Source organism: Dromiciops gliroides, chromosome 6 (genome assembly GCF_019393635.1).
Source record: "Dromiciops gliroides isolate mDroGli1 chromosome 6, mDroGli1.pri, whole genome shotgun sequence".
Lineage (NCBI taxonomy): Eukaryota > Metazoa > Chordata > Mammalia > Microbiotheria > Microbiotheriidae > Dromiciops > Dromiciops gliroides.
In genome coordinates this window covers 27,470,478-27,485,985 of record NC_057866.1, presented here as the reverse complement: position 1 = coordinate 27,485,985, position 15,508 = coordinate 27,470,478, and the positions used below count along the sequence as shown (strand labels likewise).

At 42.1% G+C, this 15,508-nt stretch overlaps 1 protein-coding gene across 1 annotated transcript in view; it reads left to right on the top strand.

The window, feature by feature from the left end:
• Nucleotides 1–15,508, top strand: part of TTC17 (tetratricopeptide repeat domain 17) — a 114,057-nt gene that overhangs the window by 36,002 nt on the left and 62,547 nt on the right. Inside the window, exons 6-13 of the mRNA XM_043972198.1 lie at nt 1,385–1,494; nt 2,841–2,985; nt 3,461–3,600; nt 5,619–5,779; nt 7,427–7,539; nt 12,233–12,379; nt 14,662–14,777; nt 14,902–15,067. Of these exons, the coding sequence (XP_043828133.1) occupies nt 1,385–1,494; nt 2,841–2,985; nt 3,461–3,600; nt 5,619–5,779; nt 7,427–7,539; nt 12,233–12,379; nt 14,662–14,777; nt 14,902–15,067 (1,098 nt within the window). The remainder of the gene's footprint in view (nt 1–1,384; nt 1,495–2,840; nt 2,986–3,460; nt 3,601–5,618; nt 5,780–7,426; nt 7,540–12,232; nt 12,380–14,661; nt 14,778–14,901; nt 15,068–15,508) is intronic.

The window sequence follows — 15,508 nt, the reverse complement described above, 5'->3', positions numbered from 1 at the left end:
TTCCGTGAAAATGCACCAGGTATTGGCAGGAGCCCAGGAATGTGATGGGTAATAAGGGGAAATTGGCTCAGAATTGAAAATCTTTCTCCAATGATTGCATGTGTATAGCTAACTGGACTATTTATATTAGCCTAGCAAATTAGCTCAAGCATGTAAGCCCAAGACTGAAAGAACTAGTCTGGGTCCAAAACAGATCAGTTGTCAAATGTCTTAGAAACTTTTAATACAAGATGAAACTGGTTACGTTTCTTTAAACAAGTGATGCCCATTCTTATCAGGTATGTCATTATGACATCACATTTTGGAAGAAACTGTTGGTAAATCTGGTAGCAAAATGATAAATCCTCAAAAAATTTTTAAATTATCTTTCCAGGCCCAGAATATGTTTTTTGCCTATCTAGATCAATAGTTCAGAGAGATCTAAACATTATGAACACATACATGGGACTTTCCAATATTAAGATGAATGGAGTAAGAACTGGATGAAAATCATATGTGTTTTATGAACCCATAGTTTTATTGATTTGGAGGAAAACTCCTTAAGGCCATTGATAAAAAGGCTAGGGACCAAACTCTCTAAATGTCAGCTGTATAAATGTAATTTCTCTTGACTTATTTTTTACCAAGCCATGCATGTCCCTTTGTTACATGGGACTGCGGAAGGCATGCTCTGTGTCTCTGTATGTAGATTTGTGAAGACAATAAATCCGTTAGACTTGCATCATTCAGTGTTTTGAATCTTAAATGGTTGGTTTTCTAAAATCAGAAAAGCCAGCTGGCTTTGGATGAGCTTTGGTGAACCAGCTTAGTTCCGCTAAAATACTGCGTCTCTCACTAAACTTCAGAGATATATTTTAAGAGAGTCAAGAGGTTTGAATTAGATCCTAAACATACCTCTGATGAAACTGCTTCTTTTACTGAAAATTACAATCAACATAATTTCTTAAGGCCCTAAATCTATGCTAAGCACTGGGGATACAATGACAGATACAAGATAGCCCTGCCCTCAAGACGCTTCTGTTCAAATGATGACATTCCATGCCGATGCCATTGGACATAGATTACACACCTTATCTTGGTAAAACACTGAGACCCACGTGTTAATTCAGGTTCATAAATCATAAATATGGATTTCACTTGCTTGAGTCCATAATATTCACCCACCCTTTTAGCAATCAGGAAAGTTTCTCAGCAGATCTGTTTTTACTCTGTTTTTACAACGTATAGTGTTTAATTAGTTTTTCTGTTGTCTGCCTTGGCTAACGTGCCTTGCCTGGACCTTCATAAGCCCCTGTGTGTAGAGGGCACTAGTTTAGATCATTGTAAGCTGAAAAATGTGTCTTACTATGTGCCTCAATCTCACTTTTATTCATTTGCTTTCTAGAACTCTTCTTCCTGGGTACTGTATAACCTGGCTTCATTTTACTGGCGAATAAAGAACGTGCCCTATCAGGTAGTGGAATGTGCAATGCGAGCACTCCACTTTTCTTCCAGGTAATTCTCCGACCTTCTGCCTCCCCGTTAATCAAGACCACTAAAGAAACAATAGGTGATAAGTCACAAGGAAGGACCCCTCCAGAGTGTTTAATTGAGCAGAAGCACACAGTGGAAAGTTCAAAATGACATGCAAACATCTTCTTTGGATTTCCAAAGGAGAGATAGACACAGTGCAGAATCTTTCTCCTCAGACTAAGCTTTGTCCATCCAGGGGTCCTGGCAGCCATCCTGGGGGAATCATGATCAGGCTATCAAGTTTAATTGCTCCTCAAGCAGGTAATCCATAGCACATTTTTTTTTAACCATAGAATGCGACTACACCTCATGGTGGCTGATTCTGAATTTTGCATCATTCCATTCAGCAAACTTGAATTCTTTCTAAATTCAAAGCACCAGGTTCTGGGGGAGATGCAGAGATGAATAAGCTCTCGTCCCTTCTTTGAGGAGCTGCTAACCTAGGAAGCTAAAAGCCGTCAGAGGTGATGCCAAAGTCTGAAACCCAGAGATCATTTCAAAAGAACATAACCCTCCCTTTGTTACCCTGTCTATGTCATGACAAAAATTACCCCCCCAGACCAAGCTCGTTCTCTGTTCCTTTTTTAGCCTAGGAAATAAACAGAGTGTCAGGAGGAAGCCTGTACTTTGATGCCATTGACAGCAGAAGCTCAACATCTGGCTTGAGTCTTTGCCATTATTATTGTAAGCACACCAGGAAAGAGTTACAGTATCACATGAATATCCAAATCTGAAGTAGCCCTGCTCTCCTTACCAAGTGGAGAGTTGTTTCGAGTTCAGAGGGAAGGATTTTTTCCCCCTATTAAAACACACTAGGGTTTTTCTATTAAAACACACTCTACTCTTGATTTGTTGGAAATAACCCAACCAAGGCAGCAATCCAGACCTGGTCTCTTTCACTGTATTCTGCCAACTTAAATGCTAATGAATGCCATTTCTGAGCTTTGTTTTAATGGGACATATCTGGGAACATCTTGGAGGTTTGAGGCCTGATTCTGCCCATTGCAGGCTGTGGGACCAAGTCATTGAGCCCCTCTGAACCCCAGCTTTACAGTGTGTGAGGTTGAGGCAGGGGACACCCCATAAAATCTATATTGGCTGTTAGGGGCAAGTGATGGGACATTGTGAATTACAAAGTACAGTATCGGTGTGAGCCAATGTCATCATTAGTATCGCAGTCTTTGCTTATATCTTTGGCTAATTTCTAGAAGCTCTGCCCAGGGAAAATGGGGTTATCATTTTCACTGGTCTGTTTTCCATGTCCCTCATTAAAGTAAGGCCATGGAATATATTCGGTGCCCTCATACCATCTGTTTATTCTCTTTCAGGCACAACAAAGATGTTGCTTTGGTGAACCTGGCAAACGTTCTACATAGGGCCCACTTCTCTGCGGATGCTGCTATTGTGGTGCATGCAGCTCTGGATGAGAGTGACTTCTTTACCAGCTATTACACTTTGGGGAATATCTATGCAGTAAATACAACTTTTTAATTCATGAAAAAAAAAGTAGTCATTTTCTTTTTTTCTGGTACCCTATCATCTCCCTAATTCTTTTCTACCCCGCTACCCCTTCCCATCCACCCCCAACACATATACTTGTTGGGTAGAGGAACAAAGATTTGTTCTTGTAAAATGCTCAGCATACTAATGTATAAATGTATAGTGGTTGTTTCAGTTAAGTAGATTAAATTCCATCTCTTTAAACCGCCCCCCCAAATGGTAAGATCAAGACCACATCTCTTAGAATAGTATCACCTTCCAGCTGACCCACCAGATGAACCATCATCTTCAAGTTGAGGAGACTAGTTACTCATCAGCACAGTGATATTCACAAACTGAAGTGCAGACAATTTTATTAATCATTTGAGGTTTGGGTAAATTGAGCTATGTCAAACCTAAGTTTCTGTTTTGTTTTTTTCTATGTGCGTGTCTGTCTCTTGCTCTTCAGATGCTTGGGGAATACAACCACTCTGTGCTCTGCTATGATCATGCTTTGCAGGCCAAACCTGGGTTCGAACAAGCTATAAAGAGGAAGCATGCTGTCCTTTGTCAGCAGAAACTTGAGCAGAAGTTGGAGGCTCAACATAGGTAACTTGGAACAACTGTCTTTACTATGGGATGTTACTAACACCATGAAACACTAAATTAGGACTATCTGAGGGTAATATAACCTGTGTGTGTATATTGAAGTCATCTGGAAGTAAATTAAAACAAATTTTTTTTCTTTCCCCCAAAGACTTCAGATGGTTTAACATAATTCAAGAGATGCAATTACATATCCCTTGTATGAAGTTGTTTGGGAAGTCCTGGCTTGACCTACAATATATCTAAACTTGTAACAAATGGTGTTAAAATGGGATTTTGTGCTTTTCTGTCCAGATTCATGAAACCATACCTCACCTGGTCTCTGTCCACACACTAAAGAACAGCACGGGTCCCAAGGGTGAGCTGTGGATCTAGTATAGACTGACCTTGATGCTTTTCAGTCAGATTTTATTGTTAGGAATAGTGAAGAATATGACTGAAGAATTCATTTTCCATTAAACCTTGGGAAGGCCTTTGTAGAAAAGTGGGGGGAAGTGACTAAATTCAACTGTATACCATGCAGAGATGGTCTTAAGTCGCCTCTGATCACATTTCCAGTCAGAATTTCCCTCCCCTTTTCACAAGAGTGAGCCTCTTCACAAAGTGCACAAAGTTTGTGGGATGTGTAACACATCAGTCACAACAGCAGAAACTTGGGCAGAAAACTAGCCATGTAACAGTCTCTCAGAGGCTGATGTTTTATGAGCTCTCGGCCTATTGAGAAAAAGGGGAGTTGGGGGGGCGGGGTTCAGGATAATAGAATAGAGGGAGTATTGGCCTGAGATCTAGACCCTGAGCTGGGAAAGTCCTCTCCACTGCCAGCTGTCCATGTGACCCTGGTCAAGACGTAGAACTTGCCCATCAGTTTTTTCATCTATAGCCTGGAGATAAGACTGTCTGTCCTTCCTGTCCTTCAGAACTGTGGAGAGGAGGGAGTGCACTGAGAATGGCAAATGACAACAAATAGAGGCATCCTGATGCAGCCCTCCAATGCCTTCCTGTTTCCGTGCCTCAGGGTGGCATAGATGTACCCCCAGGCTCTCCAAGGCTTTGCCTCTAAGGCTCCCTAAAGATGGATAGTCTTTGGGGAAGGCTCACTTTCTTCTATGCAAAGACCAGCCTAGCTGCCTTCAGTTGGCCTCATCACTGGCCATTAGCAGCTCTTGCAGACTGTTCTTCACGTCCTAGACAAGTTACAGTGTTCCCTTTGGAGCCTGTCCTCCTTCCTACCTCAGATTGCTGATCCACAGAGTGATAGATAATGATTAGAGTATTGCATCATAGAAATGAGACAAGCAGTGGAAGTGAGTGGAAGTAGAGCCAATGCAGGTTTTGTAGATGAGGAAAGTTGCTGGAGCTCGTGATCTGCAGGCGTACCATTTCATTCATTATTTAGAATGTCTAAGAAACTTAGCATATACCATGTAATAGAAATGGGGCATATCTGAGTAACTCGGTCTTTCTTCTCGAATTGTTGCTGTGGCTGCCCATTCTGTGCAACAAATGACATCCCTTTTAGTTTTCCGCTATTGTGGTAATCTCAATATAAAGGTTGCATTCTTAAAAGCCAAGGAATTGGGGCACCTAGGTGGCACAGTGGATAAAGCACTGGCTCTGGATTCAGGAAGACCTGAGTTCAAATCTGACATCAGACACTTAACACTAGCTGTGTGACCTTGGGCAAGTCACTTAACCCTCATTGCCCCGCCCCCACCCCCCAAAAAAAGCTATCCTGTTATTAGGGCAGCTAAATGGCGCAGTGGATAAGGCACCAGCCCTGGAGTCAGGAGGACCTGAGTTCAAATCCAGCCTCAGACACTTGGCACTTACTAGCTGTGTAACCCTGAACAAGGCACTTAACCTTCATTGCCCTGCAAAAAAAACAAAACAGAACAGAAAAGTCAATGAATTTTTCTGAGAACTGGGTACTCTTGGATATTTAATTGGAGGGTGGGGGGAGCACTGGGGAAAAGCACTTTCTGAAGCTCTGTAACTTTTTCCTGGTGTAAAAATGTCTAAAGATCTCTCCAGCGCACCCTGAACGAGCTCAAGGAGTACCAGAAGCAACACGACCACTACTTGAGGCAGCAAGAAATCCTGGAGAAGCACAAGCTGATTCAGGAAGAGCAGATCCTAAGGAACATCATCCATGAGACACAGATAGCAAAAGAGGCCCAGTTAGGTAAGCTTTGCTTAGCTCTAGTCACTCAAGCTAGGTTTGACCTAGTAGCAAGCTCCTTAACACTTTCCTTTTTTGATTCAGATTGAAATAAAAACCTTTGTCTACTAGAAAATGAAGTTGTGACACCTGGTTCCCCCCAGGAGTATCCTGTGACTATATAGCAAAGCCAGAGGAGTGCTCCTCCAACAAGACCTAAGACCATCTGGGTCTGTTCTCTCGTTGGTCCCTCCCAAAGTGACCTTCTCCTGGCCCCAGGGGAGTCATGTCCAGCCTAAATTGATCCAAAGGATCTCCATGCCCTGAGGTTCCAAGTCTGATTGTTCAGTACCCTAGAATAATGGGGACTCCCTATTGGTCTCCTTTCCTCAAAGCTCTTTCCACTCCTCCACATAGCCGTCCATGTGATGATCAGAGGTGCACGTCTGGCAGTGGTATTCCTCTAGCTCTGTCCTCCGGGGTCCAATTGCTAATTCTTCTGTTGGACATTCAGGGCCCTTTGCAAGCCAGCCTAACTACCCTTCTGGCCCCACTGGACATCAGGCCCTTCCTTTTACATACTCTGTGGCTCAGCCACACTAGCTTTCTTGCTATTTCTCACATGTTGCTCTCCATCATCCGTCTCCGTTTTTTTTTTTTTTTTCCAACAGACTCTCCCCAAAGCCTCAGAAGCATTCCCTCCTCAGCCCTGCCACTTAGCGTCCATGGCTTTCTTCAAAATTCCCCTCATGTGGTACCTCCTATAGAAAGCCCTTCTTGATTCTCCCAAATTCCTAGGACTGTTCTACACACCACCACCACCACCACCCCACCCCCGGAAATTATCTTGTGTTTTTTTTGTGTCTGTTGTTTCTAGCCATATATATATGCACATGCTGTCTCCCTCCAGAGACAGGAAGCTCCATTAGAGCAGCATCTGTTTCCTTTCTGGCTTGTTATGCCCCAGGTCAAGCACAAAATAAATAAAAAGAAGATGGAGGGTGGGGAAGCCCCTAAACTGCCCTTCAGAAGTACCTTGGACAGCAGACCGTACTGGTTACTGCAGGTTAATGTTGTCAGTAACTTTTTTTTCCTTTGACATCTTGAATTCTAGGCAGTTGGACAAACGGAAGAGGACTCAGGGGCATTCAGTGCTTTCTCCAGAGCAGCGGGTTGGGGACCCGAGTGCGAGTTCTAGCTGTGGTTCTTACTAGTTGTGTGACCATTTAACCTCTCTGACTCATTTCCTCATCTGTGAAATGGGAACAATAACAAAAGCACCTGGTTTGAAGGATTGTTGTGAGGGTCAAATGAAACAGTACTTTGCAAACCTTAAAGTGCCACATAGATCTTAACTATCAGTATTATAATTCATATTGAAATAGGCAGGATGCCTATAGTTTGAGTCTAAGTATTTCAGAGCAGTCATTTGGCCTTGCAAGATCTTTCAGATGGAGAAGTCTGTAAAGAAAATGCCAGGCAATGAAATATCTAGTCTCACTATCATTGAATCACCAGGTTTTAGGGCTGTCAGGGACCATCCAGTGCAAGCCTCTCGTTTTTTCAAATGAGGAAACTGAGGCCCAGAACAATTAACTCTTCCTTCAACTAAGAACGTTTTTTCTGTTGTTGACTTTTTTTTTCATTTGTGGCCTTACTTTCCCCTCCCAGGGAATCATCAGATATGTCGTCTGGGCAACCAGCAGCATAGCTTACATTGCCAGTGGGACCAACCTGTCCGCTACCACCGTGGAGATATCTTTGAAAATGTAGACTATGTCCAGGTGTGTTCCTTCTCAGTCTCTTCACTACTTCTAAGCTTGCTGCATTTGAGAGCACTTTCCCTTTCATGCTTTTCTTAGAGCTCAATTGGAATTTGTTCATCTCTGAAGCTTAAAGCAATTTTAGTAAAATCTTCAGCAGATTTTGATTATTTGTTATGACTTCTGAAGCCAAATATTGTTGGACCTCAGTGACTCACATCACCTCTTTGAAGCCTGCAATTTCACTACAGAAATACTTTCTCATGAACAACTTCATTCTTCATTTCATCCTTGTCTCCTTTGTTGTAAGCACTGGGTGTGAGTCAAGATTGGGGTGTTTCGTGTTTTGTTTTGTTTTGTTTTTAACTAAAGCCTCCATCTTCTCCTCTTAATCTGGCAAATGGAGCACCATCAATTGGAAACTCGGAAAGGTAACTAGTTGTCATAAAGCCTGTTCTCTGAATTCATCAGCCCTCACAATCATTTGTTTCATTGCTGCAGACCAAAAAGTCAACAAAATCATTGTCAACATTTATTCACCATCTACTGTGTTCGAGGCATCGTCTTTGCTACTAAAGAGAGAAGTATAGAAGAAGTATGAGAAGTATAGAGAAGTATGAGAAATTCCTTGCCTCGTGGAATTTGCAACCTAATTAATTAGGGAAACAGAATCTAGTTAAATAATACTGCAGACACTAGGAAACTGCAACAAAATAGAAGAATGGTTCACAGTTTCTTCTTAGAAAGACAAATAAAAGAGTTGGCTGAGTTCATTTGGTCATATGTCCAGTGACACAACTGATTTCCAGTGGCATCTAATCATCTTGTGTTGCAGTGGTGGCGATAAGCATTTGGAAAAGACCACTGTGAAAATCAGTGTAGCTTCTGGTGTAACATCTGCTTCAAAGCACAAGGATTTTAAGAAACGGCATGAAGAATTCATTTAGACTTTAAAACTCAATGTCTTCAGTGTTAAAGGGGTTCTAGAGCAAGGTAGAGAAAAAACATGTATATTTTTTTTTAATGTGGTTCAGGAGTAAGAGCCACTTGTGGTCAAGGGCTTGTAGATGACATACCTCCCGAAGCATCAAGCATAGGTGTGATGAATTCTCTCTCCAAAAGCAAGTCAAGAGAAGTTAGAAATGGTAATTACAAAAAATTAAGTTGAATTTATTTTAATAGACAGTAAAGTGCTGGTTGTGAGTCATTTCTAAATTTGGGAGTTTTTGTGCTATCCGAACATTGACTTATTAGTGTTAGAAATAAGACTTAATGGCTAATTGAAGAATATGAGGAGAAAATATGGAGCACAGTTGAGGCAACTCTATTGAATCTGACCTATTTAAATGAGTTATTGAAGCAGAAAAAATTGGGAAATGGATAAATAGACATTGGCAAAGATTATCACCATTTCCTAAGGAAGTTTATTTGATACAAATCAATCACCACAATAGAGAGATGATAACAAAGGGCAGCACTGATTTAGAACATGAAGTTCATAAAATCTTGGGGTGGGTGGGAGAAGATCAGTGAGGATCATTGGTTCAAATAGAGTGAAAAGCACTGGAGGGAGAGCAAGTTTTCAGAACAGAAAGCCTGGTGAGAGACACAATTAGGAAATCATCTTGAACATACTTTTAAGGCTGTAACTAGAAGGAACAAGAAAAATGGAAAAGATCTGCAAAGGTTTCCATAGTGAATTCACTGGCAGTGGATGTACCATATTTAGATTCTTGCCATCACAGAATATGTGTGTGTGTGTGTGTGTGTGTGTGTGTGTACGCACGCGCGCGCGTTTTACATAAGCAAGTGGAGATTGCACTTAGGGGAAAAAATAGAAAGGAATAGTTAGTTGAACTAGACCAAAGATGCACAGGGCTTCTGTGCTGGAAGCTGTATTATTATGAGTGTGTCAGGGAATTGATTTTCAAACTATGTGAATGAAAAGAGAATTCAAAGGTTTGGAAAATATCTTAGGTCTTATTTTTGTGAGGGAGGGTAGGGCAAAGATACTCATATACCAATGATCCCATCCATGCATGCATGGAGGATATTCTTGAAACCATGAGAAAAGGATAGGTAATTTTTCACAAGTCATTCTATAGCAGATCACTCCTCTCCCACCACCCATTGACTGAAACGTGAGCAATCCCACTGTGTTATTTATTTGTTGACTATATAAAAGCATTTCATTCAGAAGAGCAAAACACTGTCTCAGAGTCTCTCCTCTAGCATCTATCTCCAAGGCAAGTGTCAGGACCATACAATATTCCTTGAAAGGTAAAACAGAGATCCCTTTGATTCTCTGGATATTAATATGAACAAAGGGAAACATGAGTGTTTGCTCCTTTCACAGAACATGGCCAGCACAGAGGAACAAGGACTCCCTGTAGACAGTGAGGCCCTCTGGAGGTCTTGTTTGCCAATAGAATTGTGCTGACCGTCTTAGACTCTGAGATATTTCATGGCCTTCTAAGTGAGATCTATAATGACTCCAAAGATTGTAGTGTAAGTATCCACACAGAAAAACCAAGTGGATGAAGAATGCCTGTTGTTCAGACTACAATACACAGCTGTATGGGCAGACCCTGCAGTGGCCCTTCATCATTGTATGTCTTGTCTTCCTGGTTCACTTCATTTTTCATCAGCTCATATTAATCTCCCCATACATACAGATATGTATGTACACATACATATATACATAGATGTGTGTTTGTGTGTGTGTGTGCATCCATACACACACACACACACACACTCAGATGCTGCCCATCACAGTGAGTTGGGCCTCATCACACAGGTAGAGGAGAGCAGCCTGTATTGTCATAAAGATGTTTTAGATTGCTTTTAGTAATCCCCAGCTCCTCCATGAAACAAAGGCTCATCTTTTGTAAGAGGATTGTTCTGATATGGGTGTGTGCCTGTGAATAATAGCAGTTTCTGAAGAATTAAGGTTGAGGTAGAGAGTCTTCATAGCATGTATCTTTTGATATGTGCCTACCAATATGAGCTGTCGGTGCAGAGTGGGGCAGAAAACATCAAGAGTCTCCTGGAGGACTAGAAAAAGGCTCACGGTGGACAGCATTGCCTTGCCCAGAAAGATGTAAGACTGGAAGAGAAAGTGTATTTGTCTTCAAGTGAGAGAGAGAGAGAGAGAGAGATCCCAGGAAGGGCCCTGGGGCTCTAAAGGCATCCACATAGTGTCACCCTTGCCACTCTAGGAAGGAGCCTAGCATTTGGGTGGACTCCATGTTAAGGATTTCTGGGAGTACAGGGACAAGAGTCACACAGGATGAGACGGTGTGGGTAGGTTGCAGTCTATACCTATAGAGGGAACACTCACATTGATGAGATCCCAGCTCCACCAAGGCGTGAAAACAGGTGAAATGGGGAATTAAATCCTAGACTTTCAAGATGGGGAAGAGGCCTTCAAGGCAACTTTGTCTAATCTCAGTCTAATATTCCTGGCAAGCCATCATCCAGCCATGTTTCTGTAATAGGCCAAATCTCTCATTCAGCCAGAAACTGAATGTGATACAGGCTTAGTCATAGAAAAGAAGCAGAAGAGAAGGCCAGCTGTCCTCTGTTTTTCTCTTACCGCTTTGTCAAGGCTGATTGGAATTGACTATAATGAGCATTTATCCATGCTTATTTTCTGTGCATCATTCCTAAGGAATATCCCAAAGGATGCAATAGGCACCATTCATTCCCTTTTTGATAGATGTACCCAAGGACCATATAGATTGAATCTGTTTTCTCCTAGTTTTCATATTTAATGGTCATTTTTAAACCTTAGTCATAACCTGCAAAAATCCCTCCATCTATGTCAAGATACATAGACCTGGGCAGCTAGGTGGCACAGTAGATAGAGCACCGGCCCTGGATTCAGGAGTACCTGAGTTCAAATCCAGCCTCAGACACTTAGACTTACTAGCTGTGTGACCCTAGGCAAGTCACTTAACCCCAATTGCCTCACCAAAAAAAAAAAAAAAAAAGATACATAGACTTATGTGGATTTCTTAAAATACTTTTTTGCTGATATCTTTTAGTTTTTATTTTACTCTGCCAGAGAGCCATCCCTTAATATAAAAATGAAAAAGAGGCAAAAAAGACTCAGTTTAATAAAAAGCAACCAACACATTGAAAAACCATTATGTACAGAGTTCTAGACCCTTATGAAAAGAAGGATGGGAGATGCCTTCTCATAGCCCTTCTCTGGGGCAGAATGTGTTCTTACAGTTTCTCAGTATTCCGCTTCAATTTGTTGTTGTTCTTTCCTTTTACATAGTAGACATTGTACATATTGTTTTCCTGCTTCACTTCATTTTGCATCAGTTCACCTAAATCTCCCCATGTTTTCTATGTTTTTCATGTGCATTGCTTCTTATGGCACAGCAATATTTTCTTACATTTTATTCTGATGCTATATTTAATACATTACTCCATTATTATAACCTGTTAGTCATTCCTGAATTGATGGGCATCTAATTTATTCCTAGTTCTTTGCTGCTACTATAAACAATGCTGCTGTAGATATTTTGGTGTATATAGGACTTTTCTTTGGGGCTTTCTTGAGTCAAAAGGTATAGACATTTTAGTCACTTTCTTTACATAATTCCAAATTGTTTTTCAGAAGGTTTGGACCAATTCACAACTCTACAGTGTCTTTCCATAACCCTTCCTTGGTTTTGATTTAATCTCTTCTTTTATTTTCCAGTTTGGTGAAGATTCCTCAACTTCCAGTATGATGTCTGTGAATTTAGATGTCCATGAAAATCAGAGTGATCTCAGCCATTCCTCAAAGTCTTCCCCTGTGCCCCATTCGGTTCTCTGGGTTTGGGGCATGGAATCAGATGCATATAGGGTAAGTACAGAGGAAACCTATCTTCTGGAAGCAGCATTATTTCACTACTGACATTCAATACAATTCAATGATCTCCTACCTATGGGGAAAGAGGTGAATTTTTTTCTTATTTTACTCTTATTGATATGTTTTTACATCCCTTTCAGTTGCAAACATATCCTTCCCTTCTCCCCTTCCCAGGGGAGGCAAAGTTCTGTTGTTTTGTTTTGCTTGGGGAGTGAGGGGAGCAGTTTGGCCTAACCAGTCAACACATCATTCATGTCTGATAATCTCTTCAACATCCCTTGCCCATAATCCCCCACCTCTGCAAAAAGGGGAGTCAGCACATTTTCTCAACTTTTTTTGGTTAATCTTGGTCATTATTATACAGAATTTTTTTTAATCATCATTTACAATGTTTTCCTGGTTCTGCCCACTTCTGTAACAAAAACTGAGATATTCATTTTTCACAGTGAGGATTCTTTCACATTTATGTACCACAGTCCCTACTTGATAGATATCTATTTTATTTTAAACTCTTTGCTGTTACAAAATGTGCTGCAGTTAATATTTTGGCACATTGGGACCTTTCTGTCTTCTACCTCTGGGAGATATGCCTAGCAGTGATGATATCTTTGGGTTCAAAGGGTATGTCTATTTCTGTCACTTTGTTCAACATAATTTCAAATTGCTTTCCAGAATGGTTGGACTACTTCACAGGTATACCTGCAGTAGAGAGCCAAGCGGGAGAAAGGTTTTTAAGTCAGAGTTATTAAGGGGAATGTGTTCCTACCATTGGGGAGGAGTAGGGGGTGTGTGAGGGAGGGAGGCAGCCTATACAAACATGTGGAACATGGAAAGGGGAGCCTGCCCCTGGAGTTGGTGGAGAACTCCTGTAATTCCCTCTTCTGAGGATGCCAAATCACCAGCCGGCTAAGCCAGTTGGGTAGCCACAGAATGTACAGCGTTAATACATCTGGTGTTCCCCAGTAACAGTGGGAGGGAGGAGCTGGGACCACCAGGTTGCTTAAGAACTCACCAAGGGACCCAGCCTGGAAAGTGAAGCAGGTCAAAGCTCTTGTGTGCCAGTCAGAGTGGCTCCTCTGCTTCCAGCCTGGGCAGAATAGGGAGACAGAGACAGACAGAAGAAAGGAGAGGCAGAGGGAACTGCAGGATGACATCAGGGATCAAGGACTGTCTGGCTGGCAGGTAGGGTTTTTAAAGGAGAGGAATGTAGACAGAAGATCTTTGAGAAGGAGGCTAATGTGGTCAGAACTGGCAGATGTGGAAAGCATGGTTTGGAAAAGGGAGAGACTAAAGTCAGAGGTTATTTATGGGGCATTTATAGTAGTCCAAGTGATGTAGAAAATATTGCCTTAGCCTCATCAACAGAAATAGGAGAATGGGGTGGGAGTGGATGTGATTGGGGCAGAGAGGTGTAGTAAACAGTTCCATTTTGGACATGGTGAATTTGAGTTACCAGCAGGACATCCAGGCAGAGACATCTGACAGACTCTTAGAACAAGGGACCTGGGGCTCAGAAGTTTTCTTTACTGGTGCATATTCAGCCTTGGGAACCAGGTGCACACAGGTGCAGGTCCTTCCACTGAAGCCATGGCAGGGGATGGAATCAGAGGGATTGGGTAGAGGGCCTGTGGGTAGAACCTTGGGGGATGTCTGCACCATGGGGAATGGGATGAGGAAAATGAAGCAGCAAAGACCAACAGGGGTCAAACAGAAGGAAGCCGCAAAGGCAGCAATGTTACCAAGGTAAGGAGAAAGTATCACAAAAGAATTCGTGGATAAGTATTCCCCAAAGAACTTTGAGCATCATTCATCCCCTTGCCGATGACCTTGGTCCCATACTTAGCTGTGCATCCTGTAATCTTCCAGACATTTGTGGAGAGGGTTATAGAACGTGAATTTGTTCTAGGACCATAGATACAGAAACTAGAAAAATGATTCCGTCAGAACACATCCATTCTTCCCCCACCCCTGCTCCCCATGGACATTTCTTGGCACAGAAAACACTAATGATGCCAGCCCTCCTTTATTTATGTAGCACTTTGACATTCGCAAAGTACTGGATGTTCATTTACCCATTCAATTGACAATTCCTTTGCTTAGACAATGCCTATCAGCTAGAAACTGACCTAAGAGTTTGAAGTGCTGGTATTAATATAGTTTTACAAAAAGTTGTCTTTTCTTTCATCTTGGTCTATTTTTATTATTTTATCAGTTCATTTTAGAAGGTTAATGAGAGATTTTATTAGAATAAACTGATGAAAGACTTCCTTTATTAGGACAAGCAGCATATTCTGTGGCCCAAAAGAACAGACTGTGCAGAGAGTTACCCTGCAGTCCCTCCTGGTGATGAACTGCCAACATATTTCTTACCTCCAGAAAACCGAGGACTCAGGCAAGTGAAGAGAGATTCTGCAAAGCGCTTGGTTCTGCCGGATGCGTGATCTGACCACAAGCCTTCGCTTCAGAAGGGAAATGTTTGCCCCTCTAATGATCCGAACCTTTTTTTGCTGTGGCAGGACTCAAACAGAGCTGGATACGGGCCTTTTGGGAGGAGAGATCCACTCCCCAGCCTGCACCTCCTCAACTGGCCTTCGAAACAGCCGGACTCCGTATCTTGACTTCAAAGAACTAGACAGTCATCTGGATCTGAAATTCAAGATGCCGGATGACTATGCTCGACAAGTAAGGCAGGCCTCACTTGGCAATAATCACTTTTTTTCTGACTTGCTTTTCTTGACATCCTCTTCGGCAGAGCTATGTATGCATCGGACCAAATGCTAAGTAGACAGACCCTGAAGCAGAGGGTCACAAACCCTGGGAGTCAAGGAAAGAGGAGAAAATACTCAGGTTTCACAAATGCCCCTGGGCCCCCGCAAGGGCTGTTTCCTACACCTGTGGCTTGTGTAGGTTCCTAAGCTCCATCCCTTTGTCTGTCCCTATTTCCCCAGCATTTTGAAGCATCAGATTCCAGGTTTGCAGAAGTGATGTGTAACGATTGGAATGACGCCACCTTCTGGAGACTTACTGTAGAAGAGTTCCTCCCATGAAGCGAAGGTCTTTGAGGGCAAGACCAGGAGTCTTTTCTTTGGCGTCAGGAAGTGACGCGGGCTGGTGGGAGGAGGA